The 18,001-nt window shown below is 65.6% G+C and overlaps 1 protein-coding gene across 4 annotated transcripts; it reads left to right on the forward strand.

Moving 5' to 3' along the window:
* The first annotated feature begins 1,311 nt into the window (after positions 1-1,311).
* TSPAN32 (tetraspanin 32) lies at positions 1,312-17,116 on the forward strand. 4 transcript variants are annotated; one of them, XM_067747916.1, is made up of 9 exons: positions 1,312-1,427; positions 2,124-2,238; positions 3,053-3,150; positions 6,845-6,919; positions 12,560-12,661; positions 13,170-13,256; positions 14,756-14,839; positions 15,121-15,191; positions 15,707-17,116. In XM_067747916.1, the coding sequence occupies exons 1-9, from the start codon at positions 1,362-1,364 to the stop codon at positions 15,996-15,998; spliced, it is 990 nt and encodes a 329-aa protein (XP_067604017.1). In that variant the 5' UTR covers positions 1,312-1,361; the 3' UTR covers positions 15,999-17,116. The 4 variants fall into 4 exon arrangements, with proteins under 4 accessions (XP_067604017.1, XP_067604018.1, XP_067604015.1 ...); XM_067747917.1 differs by lacking the exon at positions 1,312-1,427 and adding an exon at positions 1,468-1,603; XM_067747914.1 differs by lacking the exons at positions 1,312-1,427; positions 2,124-2,238; positions 3,053-3,150 and adding an exon at positions 5,692-6,630.
* The last annotated feature ends 885 nt before the right edge of the window (positions 17,117-18,001 follow it).

The following is an 18,001-nucleotide window of genomic DNA, read 5'->3' on the forward strand; positions in this document are numbered from 1 at the left end:
GCTCCAAAAGATCTGCCCCGAAGTCAGAGAAAGATAATGCCAGAAGTGAGGCAGGCACAGTGACCTGGGGCTCATCTCTGCTGCAGGGAGGGTCCAGGTGGCCAGCTCCCCAGCCCACGGCCCCGCTGCCCCTGGATCCCGGACTTTCACTCTCGCTGCGCCCCCTTGGGCCACACCTGGGCTCCCCCGGAGCGACCCACGTGTGGTGACATCGGGGACGCAGGGCAGGGATTCCTGGGGGCCAGGGGGCACACGGGGGGCACTGGGATAGATGAGGGGTCCTGGCTGGCCCCTGCTCTGGGCAAGGAGGTGGCGGAGCTGACAGCCAGCCCAGAGCCCCATTCTGCTGGTTTCTAGAAGGCCAGCCACCACCACGCCCACGGCTATCTGGGGCACTCATCCTCCCCGGCTGAGGTCCCCCAGGGTCCAGAGGACCCACATTACGAGACACTGAATGGGGGCCACTCCAGCATGAGAGGTGAGCCGTGCACAGGTGGCCAGCCCTGGAGGACCACAGCAGGGGCCCTAGTGGTTCCAGCTGGCCCAGGCGGGACCCAGTGAGCGCCTTCACCACGTGTCCCCTCCGGGCCCACATTGGGCCCAGCGGCCCAGTTAGCACAGCCTCACGTTCATTTGGGTTTGCAGCCGTGCCCCATCCCCGGGTTCACGTGGTTTAGTTTGATTACAGATGTGGGTTTTGAAAAAGCCTCGGTGTGGGTACCGGTGAGGGCCCAGCACCCCCCAACCCCCCGCGCCCTCCAGGTGGCCCAGCCCTAAATTACTCATTTGTGCCGCTGAGGCATCAAAAATCAAGCTGCTTTTTCAAAACTTTTGATGTCACAGAACATTTCAAAAGATGTTTCGTAAGACAGTGCTTCAGTAAGGACGTCCGGATCAGACCTTCTCTCCCCAAGTCCCCCAGGCAGGACTTAACGGGAGGGCCAGCCTCTGCTCGCACACTCCAGAGACAGGAAGCTCTGTCGCCCCCGCGCATGTGCCCTCTCCCACCTGCCCACCTCCACCCAGGGTCCTCTGCAGCCACGCCAGCAGCACCTTTGGGAGAGGTCTTGTTTATCTGCAAGCATCCTGGGGTCTTGGGCCAGGGGCGGGGGCAGCAGGGGGGCAGAAGCTGGCCTTGCCACCCCTCGCCTTCCTGCCTGCCCTTCCTCTGGGGTCCCCGGAGGCTCAGCTCCTGGTGTGCTGGCAAACAGACAGACGGGCGACCAACGTAACCCAGCTCCTGGGCGGGCAGCTGTGGTCGGAGGCCCCCGCCCAGTTGGAAACCACAGTGGGAGGGGAGGGGAAGGAAGAGAAGGGCAGGGGAGAGCAGAGGAGAGCAGAGGAGAGCAGAGGAGGCCTCCATGGGGCCTTGGAGTCGAGTCAGGGTGGCCAGATGCCAGATGCTTGCCACCAGCCTCTTTGTCTTGGTAACAGGCAGGCTGGGCAGGGGCAGGAGGCGGCGGGGCGTGGGGGGGGCGGTGCTGAGCCGTGTTCCCGGACCTCTGGGACCGCGGTCCCCGCCCCGGCCACACCAGCCCTGCCGCCCCGGCGGACATGCACCTGGGGCTCTGGTGGCGGACTCCTGGCAGCAAAAGGATGCCCCGTGAGCAGTGCCTGTCCTGCTGCCGGGCGGCATGGGCCCTAGAGAAGGCCTGAGGGCCTTGGTGGGCTGGTGAACTGGGCTCAGAGGGGCTTTCCCTGGGGGAGCGGGGCGGGGGCCGGCCTCCCGCTCTGGAAGGTGCTCTCGTGGCGGGGGGAGAGAGGCAGGCTGAGAAGGGCTGGGTGGGTCCGTTCCCTGCTCCGCAAATGAAATGATGCAAGGTTCCAGGCCCTTGGAGAAGATGGACAGCGGGTGTGCGTGTTGCAGGGGAGGGGGGATGTGAGTGTGAGTGTGTGTGCTGGGGTGTCTTGTGTGAGTGTGTCTGTGTGTCTGTGTGTGCGGGGCGGGTGTCTGTGTCGGGGAGTGTCTGGGGCAGAGGTCTCCCTGAGACCACCCCCAGAAACGCCCAGAGGCCCCGCAGCCGATCCTGTCTCCTGTGGGACCCGGAAGCTGGAGGGAGGCTGGCAGGGGGACGGGTCAGTGCCCAGCCCTGTCCCACACGCTGGGTTTACCCCACCCCCAGCTGCTGGGCCTCGCTATGGCCACCGCGGCAGTGCTCACGTACTTCGGGCCTCACTTTGCTGTCATCGGCCACGCATCCTCAGAGAGGACCCCCTATGAAGCTTTGCACCTCTGGGGTAAGTGAGGCTCTGGGCGGGGCAGCCACTATGGGAGAGGGGGCTTCAGGAGCAAAGGTGGCTGGGGAGGAGCCCCAGGCTGGCGTGAGGTCTCCCGAGTGGAGCCGGGCTGGGGCAGGCAGTGGGGTCAGAGGTAGAAAGGGCCACCTGGAAGTCCCAGCTCCACTGGGCAGAGCCTGGGGTCTGCCGAGGTCTCCCGCCCTGGGACCCCGGGGACAGCGTGGACGTGTCGGGTGGTATCTGGACCCTGCCCTCTGTGTCCAGGAAGGGGTGCTCACCCGTGATGAGGCCTTGAGCATCAGAGATGGCGTCCTGTCCCCCCTACCCTGCCCCCGGGGGGCTTGGCCTCCGGAGAGAGCACACTGGAGGCCAAGGAGGGCGGCTGTGGGGGAAGCCGAGGCTCAGGGGGTTGGGGCTGGTGGGCCCCACCCCAGGCCTTCTGGTGGCCGCAGGCCTCATGTTTTTACCCTGAGCCCTGAACCCCAGACTCCCTAGAGCAGGAAGCCTGGGGCCGGGCCTGGACTGATAAGATTACAGCCACCTGTCAGTAGGGCCTGGGGGCAGGGATGTGGGCTCTAAGATAGCCCCCGGGGATGGGGGGACAGGGGGGACAGGAAGCTAGGAGGGAGGGCGGGGCCGGCATGGAGGCAGATGGGTGGTGGGAGGTACACCCCTGCCTCACCAGACAAGGCCCATTCAGAGCTCCCCAAAGTTCAGCACCCCAAGTTGACTGTCAGGTTGGATTTCAGACCTTGGCTCTGCACATGGGACCCCTGCCCTGGGCACGCTGACACCCGTCTCTCTCCACTCTCAGCCTTCTCCACAGGAATCGCCCTGGCCGCGCTCCTGACCCTGGGGGCCGTGCTGAGTGCTGCAGCCACTGTGAGGGAGGCCGGGGGCCTCATGGCTGCGGTGAGTTCTCTGCGTCCCCAGCTCCCCCAGACGGGATCTGGCGGGGCTGTGAGCCCACGGAGCCTGCCTCTCCCCTGTGTCCCGACAGAAACTGAGGCTCCAGGGATGTGGGCCAGCCAGGACCCCTCCACCCGGGACCGCCAGGGCCCCTCCACCCGGTACAGTCAGGGCCCCTCCACCCGGGACCGCCAAGCCCCCTCCACCCGGGACCACCAGGGCCCCTCCACCCGGGACCGCCAGGGCCCCTCCACCCATGACAGCCAGGGCCCCTCCACCCGGGACCGCCAGGGCCCCTCCACCCGGAACAGCCAGGGCCCCTCCACCTGGAACAGCCAGGGCCCCTCCACCCAGGACAGTCAGGGCCCCTCCACCCGGAACAGCCAGGGCCCCTCCACCCGGAACAGCCAGGGCCCCTCCACCCGGGACCGCCAGGGCCTCTCCCCCGGGACAGTCAGGGCCCCTCCACCAGGTGCCTATCTCACCCCCATCATCCATTGGGGCCTTGAAAGGCAGAGCTGACCCTCACAGGCCTGGGCACTGTTTCAAAGGCCCAGGGAGGGCCTGGTTCTGTGACACTGGAGTCGCTGCATACGTGGTTTGGGTGAATGCCATCCCCTTACCAGGAGGCCAGGCCCAGTCGATCACCTGTAGGCCAGGACTGGGCAGTGGCCCCGAGGCGGCCTGCAGTCGGGCTCCTCCTCTGCAGCCCCAGCTGTGGGGTCTCCCCACCCCTCGAGCTCCCACAAGCCACTGACCTCGCCCCACAGTGGTGGCCCTGTGTTGCCCCCGTACCTGTTCCTCCACATGGCCCTATCTTGGTCCACCGGCCTGTCCTGTCGCTCCACCTGCCAGCCCCGTCTCCCCAGGGACCACGGGCCTACCCGCTCTGGGCTCAAGCCCCTCCTCTCACCTGAACTGGGGCCTCAGCTCCTGGCTGCTGCCCTGTGCTGTCACCTGATGCACACCACCCCCCAGAGCCTTCTCGGGCTCCCCGAGGCGCGTGAGACCAAGTCCAGCCTCCCTGTGCCTCCACGGGTCCCTCCCGCTTTCCTACCCCCGGCCCTCTGCTCCGGCAAACCCACCCCTCCCACCCCTGGGAGTGGTTTGTGGGGCTGACAACCCCTGGGAGCTCAGGCCGGGGCTATGTTTCCCCGGGTGGCCTCTGAGGCCGGCAACCCTGGGCTCCCTGAGGGCAGCCCTCTGGGTCCCCAGGGCTGGCGGGGCTCTCGGCCCAGCCTGTGTCAGCAAATGCTGGTTGAATGACTCCTGGGTTGTAAACATCTCCAAGGGCAGGGACAGAGTCACCTCCTGGAGCCGGGCCCCGGCCCTGGGTGTGCTTGGGGAGTAGAGGGGCATCCGGCAGCTTGAGCCCTAACCAGGACCCCGCAGGAGCGTGGGCAGGGCAGTGCTGCGTGGGCGCACTAAGACCCGGGCCTGTGCAGTCTGGCTGGGGTATGAGGGGAGGGAAGGAGGCCCCAGTGGCAGCTGACCAGGCAGGTGCACTGTCCTCCCAAAGAGGAGCCCTGAGGCGTGGGGCTTGCCAGAAGGCCTCAGGGCTGGAGGTCAAGGCTGCTGGCGGGGCCAGACCCAGGGGTCCTGGCGAGGGCGGCCCGGAGAGGCCAGCGCCGAGGCTGCAGCGTCGGCCACCAGGCGGCGCCATGCTGCTGGGCTCAGAGCCGAGGCGGGAAGATGCCGAAGTCTCCTGTTCCCAAGGTTCCTGGCTCAACGGTTCTGGGCCCAGCCGGTCACCAGGGCCTTCCCCAGCTCCCGACCGCCCCAGCTCTGCACCCTGATCTGGGGGCAGGGGCCAGGGAGCACCAGGGTCTCTGTTCCGCGTCCCTTCCCGTTACTTGGGTCGGGCCCCACGGCCGCCTGCCTGCTGCACCCCAACCTCCCGCCCTGGACCCCCAGCCTGGATGGCAAGCCCAGCACGGCCCCGCGGGGTCTGGGAGACCTCACGCCCCTACTGCCCGCTGAGCCACGGCCGTGTGTGTGCATCTCAGTGTGCGTGTGGCGTCTGGCATGTGTCTGGCACGTCTGGCGTGTGTGAGCCCGCGTGGAGGGCCGGGGGGCGGAGATCTTTCCCACCCGCCGCTCCCCCGCCGCTTCCTGCCCCCCCAGCCCTCTCCCGCACCAGCGTCACACACAGGAAATGAGAGGCTCGCAGCAGGGCTGGCAGCAGCGCCGGGGCAGCCATTTTGATTTATGTCTGTGGTTTTGTTTAGAACAGGGAGAAAGGAACCGGTGGGGACTGGGCCCGGCCGCGCCAGCGCCTCAGCCCCGCAGAGGGCCTGGGGGGCCCAGCGGGCCCATCGCCGCCCAGGACCCTCCATGCAGGCGGACTGGCAGCGGGAGGGAAGGGGGTGATGCTCGCTTTCCTGAGGAATGAGCCGGTTCCTGGAAAATGCTGTTCCCCTGAGCTGGCTCTGGGCCTCCAGCCTGCTAGGCAGCGCTGAGCAATGGCTTCCAGATGGGAAAGGCGGCCCTCGGCCAGCCCGGGGGGGAGGGGGGGCGGGGAGGAGGGAGAGGGGGGAGGAGGCAGCATCTCCGGGCTGTCCTGAGACTGAGGCCTTGCAGACCCCTGGGCAGGCAGGAGGGAACATGGGGTGAAGGCCGGTGGGCCGCCCGCCCCTGCGAAGAGCCGGAGGTCCCTGCGCCTGCACTGAGTCTGGGCGCTGGCGGCGTGGCCCACTCTTAAATGGAGCCTGGTGGGCCCCCACCCCCACCCCTGTGTGGACTGTTTCTTCAACCCCGTCCAGCCCGGGCAGCGTATGTGTCCATCTGCATCCGGGGTGTCCCTCCATTCCATTCCAGGTGCCACCCTGAGTGCGGCCCCTAGGTTGGGAGAGCCTGGCCGCAGCCACGGACAGCCCGGGGTGGCTGAGGTGGGGCGGTGACACCAGGCCTCCGGACCCCCCGGGCCGTGTGGTCAGCAGGCGAATTGACTGTCCAAGGCTCCAGAAGGAGCCTCAGCCCGAGACCCGAATCACAGGGTCACCAGCACAAAGTGACAAGGCAGACAATGGGTGGGGGGATGTCCCCAAGGCAGCATGTGGGCCAGGGTTCCTAGTCTGGGATGACCCTCTGAAACGACCCACGAAAGAGCTTTGGGGGCACATGTGCATTTTGCGGGGAGGGGCCGTAAAGTTCATCAGCTTCAGAACCCCCCTGAGAGACGCGCCGCCAAAGCCCTGGGGCCCAGGGGTGTCCTCCTGGCCGCGCTCTCGCCGAACGCCGGCTCTGAACCCCCGGGAGGCATGTTTCAGAGAACAAAAGCAAAGCGGCGGCCCCTCCTCCAAAGGCCCTCCCTGTTCAGGGGGGCCGGCAGCCCCTGAGCCACCCCTCCTGCCCAGGCTTAAAAGGGGTTTGTTTCTTCTCCGGGATCCGAATCTCAGGCTCGGGAAGACCCTGCCTGGCCCTTCCGGGGTCAGTGCCCTTCCCGGCAGCAGCCGCAGAGGGCAGGGGTCTCCCTCATCCCAGGTGCTGCCTGCCTGCATCCCTGGGGCAGGGGCTGTGGCACTGCCATTAAGGCCCCTCACGGGAGCTAAAACCAGCAATACGGGGTCTCCCGAGAAGGGCCAAAAGGAGGGATGGAGACCAGTGTGCCCACCGCCCAAGGCCTCCCGCTTGGGCAGTGGGGAGCCGCCAGGCCGCCACCACGGCGCCCGGACTCACGGCCCCTCCTCTGCCCCAGGCCTTCCTGTGCTTCGCCCTGGTGTTCTGCGCCCTGGTGCAGGTGGCCTTCTGGAGATGCCACAACCCCACGCAGGTGAGCACCCCGGCCCGCCCCCATCCCGCCGGCGAGGGTCCCTCAGGGATGAGAAAGTGGGTTCCGTGCTTCCTCTCACCTGCCGGTCACCACTGTGGGGACATTCTCTGCCTGGGGGTGAGGTGGGGACGCAGAGACCAGAGGGCCGGTCCTCTCCTGGGCTGGGGACAGCGGATCCCCAGAGAAGGAGGGGAAGCAGGTACAGGCCTTGGACACCCCCTTCTCACTAAGGCCCCCCTGGGCCCAGAAGATGGGACCTGGGGGTTGGAGGGAGGCCCCCCAGCTGGCCTAAGGGATTGATTAGTGGGGGTCGGTTCCAGAAAATGCACTGGGGGCTGCTCTCCTGACGGGGATCGGGCCAGGCAGGGGGAGGCCTTGTCCGGGCGTGGGCGCTACAGGACAGTGGAGGGGACGGCCAGGCCTCCTCCACAGGACGACAGCGGCCCTGCAGTCAAGGACTCGGGCTGCCTGGAGGTGGGACCGTTCACGTGACCCTACTCCTTCCATTTTCACTCTGGGCTTTTCCCAGGGACGTGCGTGTCGGTGGTGACCGTGGTAATGGTGGGTGTGGGTCCCCATAGCAGGGGGCTCCTTTGTTTCTTCCTTCCTTCATCCGTTCATCCGTCCCTCTGTCCTCTGGGTGCCGCTGGTTCAGCAGGGCTCCGGGGCGGCTCAGGGCTGGGAGGCAGGGATGCCCCAGCTCTGGGGTAACACGGTCACGTAGGGCCCTGGCCCCCAGAGAGCAGGGCTCGAAGACTGCAGGCCACGGGTCTAGGGTGGGCGCTGACCCCGGGGAGCAGGGCAGGACCACAGCTTGGGAGGGACTGCTCCCAAGGGACACAGGGGGCTGGGGCAGCCTGGCCCTGCAGAAATTCTGTCTGAACTCTGGGTCCCGAGACGGAGCTGAGAGCCTGCCCGGGAAATGGGGCTGGCCAAGTTCATGAGCAGAGCTGACCCCTCCCAGATCAGGGCTGGGGGTCAAGGCCAGACCCCCTCTGGCCGGGCAGAGGAAATGGGTGCCCAAGAGGCTCAGGGAGAGGGGCAGCGACCCCAGACGGACTCACATGTGGGGCCTGGGGACTAGTGGGGGCCAGGAGGGTCCACAGTTGGCCAGTACCAGGCCAGGGCACAGAGCGAGGCCGGCCAACGCCACTGCCCTCCAGCACCCTGTGCCCACGGCCCCCCAACAGGATCAGACTTCTCGCCCCAGCTGAGCTGCGAGCCTGCAGGGCAGCCCCCCGGCGCCTTTCCCAAAGGGTCCTCTCCCCCCCCCACCCCCACCCCCCGTCTGCTTCTCAGCATCTGTCCCAGGCCTCAGGCCCCTGCTCCTCCCCGGCTGAGAGGTGCCGGAGAGCAGCCTCCCCCCGTCCGCAGCAATGCACACAACCCAGGCAGCAGAACTCACCCCAGCCTTCACCTGTGAGAGCCCAGCCCCAGGCAAGACCCTGAGGCAGCCCCCCGAAAGAGCTGCGGGGCCAGCAGGTAGGGCCACGGAGATGGACGGGAGAGTCCAGCCCCACGGGCCCCATCCGGCTGGACTCTCTGAGACCCTGATCAATCCTTTCTTCTCTCACTGGGACTCAGTTTCCCCATGCACTCTGTAAGGACCAGGGAAACCAAAGCCAGTCCAGCTGGAGTATACCCGGTTTCTGGGCAAAACCCTGTTCCAGCAGGTGACCCGCAATGATTTTTTGCCTGTGTATCAGGAGTCCCAGCGGCCCCGACCCCCCCTGTTGCCCAGGCGCCCCCCCCCCCCAAGATGTTCACGCAAGATGCAGCCAGGTAGGAGGCTGAGCTCGTGCTGTGTGCTTTTAGGTGTGTGATTACCCACTCTGGTCTTACCTGCAGTAATGGGCCTAGTTTCTCCCCGCTGCCCTCTGCCTGCTCCGTGCTCCTTGGAGTTGATGAGGCCGTCACCAGACCTTCCAGGGTGGTGGCCATCCCCTTGGTGTGCAGATGGAGGGACTCAGGCCCACGGGGGTGGGGGTGGGGGGTCAGATCGCCCTGGCAGAGGCCGGGCAGGAGGGGTCCACCATCCAGGGCTCTTCACCCTGACTCGATGCCTTTTTACCCTTCCCTGCCCAAGGGTCACCCCAAACTGTTCACCACCACCTTGGCATCATCTGGGGTCACCCAGATGGAATGCCAGATGGAGAAAGGGCATTTCCTCTGGCTCTGGAGGGGTCGGAGCCTGGCAAGGCAGCCTCAGCTCTCGGTGACCAGGGAGCGCTGGGCCCGGCTGGTGTTTTGGCCTCACAGTTCCCATCCCCCGAGAAGCCCGGGCGAGGTCTGGGTCACCGCGTGGGTGGTCCCGGCCAAGACAGCTGCCAGGGTGCCCTGGGCCCCCGCTGCAGCTCTCCTGGGGGGCGGCTGCAGCCCATCCTTTCTGCCCTGACACTGTTTACAGCTCTGAGCCCAGGATTTGCACTTCTGCAGGGGAGGGGCCGTGCAGGGGCCACAGGCCATAGTCTGCCTGGGGTCCCCGCTCCGGGAAGGGGAGGGGGCAAAGCGGATGTCTCCCAGCTGGCCTCTTCCGTGTCCCAGCCCCTGCCGCCATCCCCGACAGAAATCTTCCTGTCTGGTCCGCGCTCCAGCTGGCCTTCAGCGTCCAGCTCTCGGGGTCCTGCCTGACCCCAGTCGGGGCTGGGGCTTCCTCCGTGTCCGGGCCCACGTGGGCCCACAGGAGGCCGGGATGGGGCAGCTCTGGCTTCAAAGTCTGGGGTCAGCCTCTCACCCGGTGCCCTTGGGATCAGCTAGCCTTCCTGGGCCTCGGTTTCCTCATCTGTAAAAGGGGCATGAGAACCCCGATGAGGGGGCTGCTGAGTGGTGGGAATGAACCAGTGGGACCCACCTGCACCCCCTGAGCCCAGGTCTGTCCTCCATCACTGGGGCCAGTGCAGAGCTGGGCACTGGCCAGGGCACGGGCCCCGAGCAGCAGGGGCAGGAAAAGCCACCCATCCTGTGCCCCCCAACCCCGGGAACCTGGGCAGGTGCCTTGGCATCAGGGCCAACCTGGGCCAGACAGATCCCAGCCCCGCTCCTTCCTTCCACGAGATCCTCCTGGAGGCCCAGGGAGCAGAAAAGCACAAAGGGCCAAGCTGTTTGCTCCAGGGGATCTGTTCACCCCCATTTCTCCCCCTGCACCTCCCCTGAGTGACCCCCTAAGATATCCTGAAACACGGGGTCAAGATGGGAAACCTGGGGACAAGGAGAGGACAGGGACCGGCCACGACTCCTGGTGGCCCAGAAGCCAGGCCGCAGACCCTGGAGCGGGGGCACCTCCCCGCTTCCCCCGCCACTCACTCCCCCGCACCCTGGGGCACTCACTCCCTCGGGGCCCTGGTAGGCGCCCTGAAGCTGGGAGGGCCGGCAATGCAGGGACTGGGTGGCCGTGCTGTGAATACAGAGCACGAGGGCTATTAATTATGTTCCTGCAGGAGCCTGAGAGCCACTCTGCCACAGCGCCCTGTCCCCAGACGGGCTGCGGGGCAATGACTTGCCTGGCTCCACTTAATAATTCAGGCACAGATTAAGTACAGCGCTGCCGGGAGCCCCAGAGAAAGGCTGTCTGTCCTCCAGCTCCCAGGTCTGGGCCCCTCCCCCATAGTCCAGCGGCCGCCAGGACCAGCCCTGGGGCACAAGGCCCTGGTCTGCAGACCACCTGCTGCTCCCGCGGGCCACCCCCTCTGCAGCCATTCTGCCCCGCCCCCCCCCCAGGTTTAGCAGACAATGGGGAGGCAGAGGTCAATGGCAGGGTGGGGAGCCAGGCTGGCAGGGACGCCCCAGGCACCTGGTTTGTATTCAGCGGCCCAGGCACTCCCGTCCTGAGGGTTGCCCCCTGGAGCCCTGGAAGATGGGGCTTAAAGATCGGGGCACCCTGGCAGGGAGCACCCAGGTATCAGGGCCCAAGGGCCTCTGAGAGCTCCCAGCCCACCCCCAGTTTTCTCATGGAGAAACACAGCCCCTGAACCTGGTGATGGGGGGAGCAGACGGTAGAGCACCACCCAGGCCCCCAGGCCTCGGGAGGGTCAGCCTGGCCCCCTGATGCCAGGCCCAGGGGTCTTGGGCAGGGGCGTGGCCTTGCCAGATCTGCTTCTTCATCTGAAGGAGAAACTCGCGCCCCACTTCTGGGGTCATGGGGAGAGACGCGCAGCTCAACCACCAGTGGGTTTGTTCCTCCCGTTCATGTTTCAGTAACAACACCTCCAGAGGGGCCAGGGTCTCCCTGGGCCCTAGTGGGCCTTGGGGGTGGGGATGAAACCCCGAGGGTGGGCTGAGCTGGCCTCCCTGCCCCGGCCTCCTGCACCACCGACCCCGAGCCAGCTCTGCTAGCCCCTCAGTCCTCACCAGGACCCCCTCCCACGAGGACACAGTACAGCCTGGCAGGTCTCCACCCCCCTGTCACTCGAGGAAACGAAGGCCAAGAGAGGGCCCCCAGCCAGGTCTCCCGCAGCGGTGGCCAGTCTGGCGCCTGGCCCCCAGCCCAGGACACTGCCCACCTCCCACTGGGTGGGGAACAAAGCGGCTGGCTGACTCTGTGGGCAAGGTCTCAGCCGGGAGGGTTAACGAGCCCTGGGAGCGATGTTCAGTGTGGAAATCGGTCTGGTTCCTACTGGACAGCACTGGGCGAGACCGCCTCCCTGCCCACCTGCTCCCAAGTCCTCCAGGCTGGGAGTGGGGAAGCCGCCCTTCCTTTCTGGAGGGTGGGGCTGAGTGGCCAGAGCAGGGCACCCCTGAGCGCCTGTCAGCCTGTCCCCGCTGTCAGCGCAGCATGGGGATGGGAAGGGAAGGGAGGCAGGGCGCAGGGTCTCTGAGGTGGGAAAAGAGGCATCAGAGGGCAAGGGAGCTCAGAGGCCTTGCCCATGCCAGAGGCCAGCGAACCCACTGCAGTCACAGAAGTCTTCCTGGAGGAGGCAAGATTCCGGTTACTCTCTGATGAAGTCACTTGGCAAGGGGAGGGCATTTCGGTCTGGGGGCAGCACGAGCAAAGGCACAGAAGGGGATGCTTAGCTGGGCAGAGGCAATGAGGTCTGAGTGAGGTGTGAAGGCAGAGCCGGCCGGGCCCCTGTTGCTACCCTGCTTCTCCTTCGTCTGCCCCCAAGGGGCCTCGTCTGCCCCGGGTGCCCTTGGCCAGCTCTGGGTAGCTGCCTGGGCTTTTCAGAACCTACCTGGGCAAAGACCTGGAGCATTCCTGGGGAGCTGAGCTCCTGGCACGAGGCCACTCCTGGCCGTCTCCCCCCAGGGCCCACCGGGGGCTTTCCCTCCCCACTGCCTGTTTCCAGATCAACAGAAGCAGGTGGACACTTCGGCCAGGGCCTCCTCCCACTGTAAGACAAGAGCTGGGGGGTGGGTGGCCAAGCTCGGGCCTCTGGTTTATCCTGCAGGACCCCCCAGGGGCAAGAGTGGCATTAACGGCCATTCTTGGGGGGAGGTCCCCACAACTGAAGTATGGGGACCCCTGTGACCAGCCACCCAGGGGACCCAGTCTCCGCTTCCAGGGAGCTCTGCCCCATGGAAGGAGAAGGAGGGGGCCAGCGGGACATCACTCAGCACCCGAGGGCCAGGCCCCGCCTTCGGGGGGCTCCGTCGGGGGAGGGGCTTCACCGGCACAGGGGCCTTCCCGTGATGCTCTCGGGACAGGTGGAGGACGCCGTGTTGGACGCCTACGATCAGGTGTACGAGCAGGCGGTGAAGAGCTCGTCAGGAATCTGGCGGCAGGAGCTGGTGGCCATCCAGGACATGGTGAGTGTGGTGGGGGAGGCCCCCTCCCTGGGCAGCCCTGGACTGGTCAGCCTCCCCAGGTGGGCTGTGATCTAGAAAATGGGCAGAGGTAGCCCCCCAGAGCCAGCCGGCGGGGGGCCAGGTGCTGAGCAGAAGGTCCCAGGACACAGGTTATCAGTGCCCCTTGGGGGGAGGGGGAGGGGACAGAGAGGTCCTGTCCTCCGTCTGCCCTGGAAGGGCAGCTGCTTCCAGAATTTGCGGGGCCCAGAGCAGAGTGCAAGACCCCTTGTCCAAAAGTGATGAAGAATTTCAGGATGGTGACGGCACAGCATTCGGTGGGGCCCCAGTGACTGCTGGCCAGGCTGCCCAGAACCCGGCACCCCCTGCAGAGTCAGCAGCCTCGCCCTGAGCCCCGGTGCTGGCCTCTGGGGGGCACGGGGGGGTGCCCTTCGTGCCTCAGTTTCCCCATATGTCCAACAGGGACCCTGGGGTTCTCAGAGCGAACCGCCTCCCTCTTCTCTCCCTGCAGTTTCAGTGCTGTGGTAAGAGCCCCCCCCTTGGCCTCCAGGAGGGCTCGGAGGCTGACCTGTGTCGGGGGCAGGAGGCCGCCAGACAGGTGAGGGGGAAGGGCCTGCAGAGACCCCGGGGGGCTCAGCCCCAGATCAGGGCCACTCCCATGCCTTGATCCTTGACCCTGGGGGCTGCGCTGGGCTGGGGGGACTTGACGGACGCAGGCCCGGGTCCTCTCCAGGCCCCAATCACTCCCTCACCCCTTCACACAGTTCCCAGCTTGGGGGCTCCCCACGGCCAGGCACAGTGTCAGGCACTGAGACCACCCCCCATCGGAAGCCTCTAGGAGGGCGGGGGGCAGGTGGGCAGCTCTGCCTGCGTTGGGCTGGGGGCAGGTGTTCGAGGGCCCCTGAAGGCCAGAAGGGCGTTTGCCAGAGGGTCAGCCTAGGCCAGAGTGTGGCCACGAGGGCTTCAGTGACGAGAGACAGAGGCAGGAACGCTATTCTTCAGGATGACGGCGGCCCCCCTCCCCCCACCCCGCCTCCTCAGCTCCCCTCCCCCGCTGTCCGGGAAGCAAACACCCCTATCTCTGGCAAGAGGCTCCTGGCCACCCTCCAAGAAACGGACAGGAGGATGCGAATGGCTGGAGGCCCAGCCAGGGACGGAGCCAGCACAGCGCCCTGGGCTCTCGCGCTGGGAGGGGCGAGGGCAGAGGAGGGCCCTGCATGCAGGGAAGGGGGTTCGGGAGGCCTGTTCACGCCACCCAGGGAGAGGCCTCAGGTCCCCGTCTGCAAAGTGGGAGCAAAGTCTGGTTTCTTGTACCTTCTGGGGTGGTGGGGGCCACGGGGAGACTGTAAAGGCCTTGTGGGTGGGGACACCTGGGGGAGGGGGCGGGAGGGCAGGGACGTTGTCCTAGATGGTGGTCTGACCCCGGGGCTGCCTTCCAAGAGGAAGTGGGACCACGCTGGGGGACCAGACCCGATCAAGGGAATTCATGGACAGATGGACGGACAGTCAGACACCAAGCCGGCCTCCTTTCCCCCGGCATCCCAGCCTTGACAATCGAACCCTGCATGTCCCACAGCACATCCTTCCCCAGCGTGCCCCCAAATGCCAAGTCCTTCCCCAAAACCACATGCCACCATCAGAGTGGTTCAGAGTTGAGACCGTCACCTCCCGTTTCCTTGGAGACAGAGAGCCTCTGCGGATGCCACGTCCTGGAGGGGCCGTGGAAGTTCAGGATGGAGCCAGGACAGCCTGGGGACACCCATGCCCCTACCTGTTAGCCTGTGTCCTCTCCTCACCCACGCTCTGTGTCCCACCCTGGATGGGGTTTGCGGGGTCCCAACACAGGCAGCTCAGGGGACGCCCAGGATGGTACCCACTGGACCCCTGGGGGCCCCACAGGCCCCGCAGAGGTGGGCTCCACCCTGCTTGTTTTTGCCTGTTTTCAATGCCAGTCCCCAGAGCTTGGGGTGGTTTTCCCCGGGATGTGCCGCAGCCCAGCTTTCCATCTCCCTAGCGTTTGTCCTAGTGGGCTCTGCAGCTCCACGCCCTGGGCTGGGAGGGGCGGTCGGGGGCCCACGCGCGCTGCCCTCTGCGCAGGACTGCCTGCAGGGCATCAGGAACGTCCTGAGGACGCACAGGAACGTCGCCTCCACCCTGATCAGCCTCGGCCTCGCCTCCATGGTACCCTCTCACCCCACCCCCGCCCCTCCCCCACCTGCCTGTGCCCCCCCACCTCAGACAGAAGGGCAGGGCTGGGCAGCCCCAGGTCAGATCGCGGGTCTTGGGGACCAGCAAGGCTTGCCCTGAGCAGGGAGCCGGGAGGAGCAGGCCCGAGGGGTGACAGGGCCTCCCTGATTCCCTTCCCTAGACGGCTGGGAGCCCTGCATAGCCCAGTGACCTCCTCGGGGGGCGATGAGCCCCTCCCCTGGAGCTGCTGGCGCAGGTGCCTCCACCTCCCCCAGGTGTACGTGATGCCGCTCAGCGCCTTCCTCTGGTTTGCCATCCGCTCGGGCAAATACACCCTGAGCCCACGGTAGGCCCGCCTGCCCCTCCCCACCTCCCCAAAGGGGTCCTACAGCCCTGCAGCTGGAGGCGGGCAGGCAGAGAGCACGCCCCCCCACACACTCCCAAGATCTCTGCCTCTGCCCAGCGAGTGGGACCCCTGGACCACGGGCCAGGCCAGTTCTCCAGAGGAGGTGCTTTGGGGGAGGCTGGGCCCACTGAGGGAGGGGCAGCGTGCACTCCACCCTGCAGCCCCCATCCTGGCCGAGACCTGGCCTCACAGCTGCCGACTCCACCGACATCGAGAGACGGTGCTTCTGGGGCCCCCGGCCAGGACCGCCCATGAACAGGGAGCAGGGAGGACCCAGTCCCAGCAGCCGAGCAGCGCCCCACCACCCCTCAGCGCTCATAGAGTCCCTGCCTGCCGCCTCCTTCACTCCCTGACTCAGCCACTCCGCCCTGGCCACCTGGGTGCCCTCCCTGCCCAGGCATCCCGCCCGGCCCCTCTGCATCCTCCAACGGCCTCACGGTCCCTCTGCCCCTCAGGGCCCGTGGCTGCCAGCCCCAGGAGCCCCACTTCTACAGACGCTGCCAGGAGGGGCCCGCCCCTCATCACCTGTCTGAAGCAGATGCTCTCAGGGGCCGTCGGGGTCCAAGCAGTCGCTCGGGTCACCCTCCGCTGCTCCAGGACACCCACCTGCCTACACACAGGAGCAACAGAGACGCTCCGGCCTCAGCCCGCACGCGATCCTTCCCAGGAGGGGATGAGCTGTTTTCCTCCACGTGGTGGTGGGATGGGGAGGGAGGGGACCCCACCAGACAAGCAACCTCCATGTAAGCAGACGGGGGACCGGGGGTCACTTGCAGACTCTGGGAACAGGCTGGGAGGTGAGTGAGGACAGAGGAAGCAGAGGGCAGCTTGGCTGGGCTCTGCTTTGAGTCCCACAGGGTCAAACCCAGGGCTGGGCTGGGCTGCCCCCGCAGGCTCTGGGCAGGACCCACTCCAGGCTGGGTCAGGCTGTTGCCAGAGTTCGGTTCTGTGCGGCTGTGGGACTGACGTCCCTTCCTTGCCTGCTGTCTGCGGGGCCGCTGTGCTCCCCGAGACCCCTTCCCCTCCATCCTCAAGTCACTGTGGCAGGTGGGTTCCTGCTCCTGCTGGGAATTCCTCTGACTCTCCCCAAGGCTGGAGGACAGTCCGCTTTCAAAGGCTCACGTGTGTAGATGAGGGCCACCCGGGTAAACTCCCTGCCGTACAGAGAAATCACATTTGTGGTGACACTGTGTTCACGGGTTCTGGGGAATGCATTTGAGAAACCCCGCCTGCCACGGCCTCTCCCCTTGACCATCCAACTACCCGCCTGGTGAGTTCTCGCTAACGAACTGTCCCTGACGACTTGCATCCGTGGCTCGAAACCAAAGTCCTGGGTGGGACGCCAGACTGACCCAGCCTAGGCCGAGGCCCCAGCGTAACTGACAAGGGAGAAGGGACTGTGCGGCCCTTTTAACTTCCATAGAGGGAGCTCAGCCCTGCACCCCCCGAAACCAACAAAGTCGGGTGCCTCCCCAGTAAGAAGCAGCCCTCTATGATGGGCAACCAGAAAGGGACAAAGTGACCAACGCCTGCTGCAGTCCACCCCTTGTGTTTCCAATCACACACACACACACACACACACACACACACACACTCTCTCTCTCTCTCTCTCTCTCTCTCTCTCTCTCTCTCTCTCTCTCTCTCTTTCCACACTTACACCGCCAAAAACAAGACGGTGCTCAGCCAGGATAAAGCAAATAGCTCTCCTACAACTGAAGGCGCACAGGCCTTGCCCCCAAGGAATGTGCCGGAAGTCCAACAGTTCTGCATTTGATAACCGTCCAGGGCATCCGGGGATGTGCGCACCTCTCCTGGTCCCGTTCTTCTCATCAGGCAAAATAAACTTTAAAGAAGCACCCGCTGAATTCCCGTGTACAGCAGTGGTGGAAAGAAAAGGGGAGGTAGTTAAATTCTGTAGAAACGTACATGACACCGCAGGAGAAAGGGCTTTGCTGTAAACGGGAAGCTGTAAACGGCGCTGCTTTCTGCAGTGGCCCCGAGGCTGTGACCGACCTTCGGGCTTCCCTGCTCCACCACCCTGTCCACGTCCTCTCATGGGTCAGAGTGCTTCTCCTGCTGGGTGAGCCCACTCTTCATCAGGGACGGAGCTGGGAAGGAAGGTCTCCATCCTGAGGTCACCTCTGCCACTGTCTCTCGTCACCAGATGCGCAGGATGAGGAGAGACCCGGGGAACCCCTCAGCCCCCCACACTCAGTAGCAGCACCTTGTTTCCTCTTGATAGGATCACCCAGCCATCCCCGTGGCCCCCTTCGTGGCCTCTTAACCCAGTGGCAGAGGAGCCCCGAGTGGGCCAGGTGGAACCCCCCCACCCAGCTTCCAACTCAAGGACACTATTGTTTTGTTCAAAGCATTCCTTTGCTGGTAACTAAAATGGCCAAACCAGGAGAGCAGGGACCAACAGGGCCGAGAGGCAAACGTTTGTGAGTAGCTCAGTCGTTCTAATCACAGGAAGGGTGCCTCCCCCCACCCCTACCTCCCCCACACCATGCATCCTGACTCAGGGGGAAAGGCGCTGCTGACTAGCGTGTCCTGCAGAACACAGCGTCAGTGTCCCCGCACTGTCCCCTGGCCGTGGTCCTAAATGATGCCCAAGACTAGGCCACCATCCCTCAGGGTAGCCTCCTTTGAGGAGCAGGGTACGTGGTGGCCCTTGGGAAGCCCATGGGCACCTCCCATTGCCTTGTTTCTTTGACTGTAAAGTCAGGTCCTTGGCCAGAAACAATGACACG

The sequence above is a fragment of the Pseudorca crassidens genome, chromosome 9 (genome assembly GCF_039906515.1).
Source record: "Pseudorca crassidens isolate mPseCra1 chromosome 9, mPseCra1.hap1, whole genome shotgun sequence".
NCBI lineage: Eukaryota > Metazoa > Chordata > Mammalia > Artiodactyla > Delphinidae > Pseudorca > Pseudorca crassidens.

Coding starts and splice junctions, on each gene's coding strand:
- TSPAN32 (XM_067747914.1), top strand. CDS start 6,268: ATGTGCATTTTGCGGGGAGGGGCCGTAAAGTTCATCAGCTTCAGAACC. Junction 12,662..13,169: donor TGGTGGCCATCCAGGACATG/GTGAGTGTGGTG, acceptor CTCTCCCTGCAG/TTTCAGTGCTGTGGTAAGAG. Junction 15,192..15,706: donor AAATACACCCTGAGCCCACG/GTAGGCCCGCCT, acceptor TCTGCCCCTCAG/GGCCCGTGGCTGCCAGCCCC.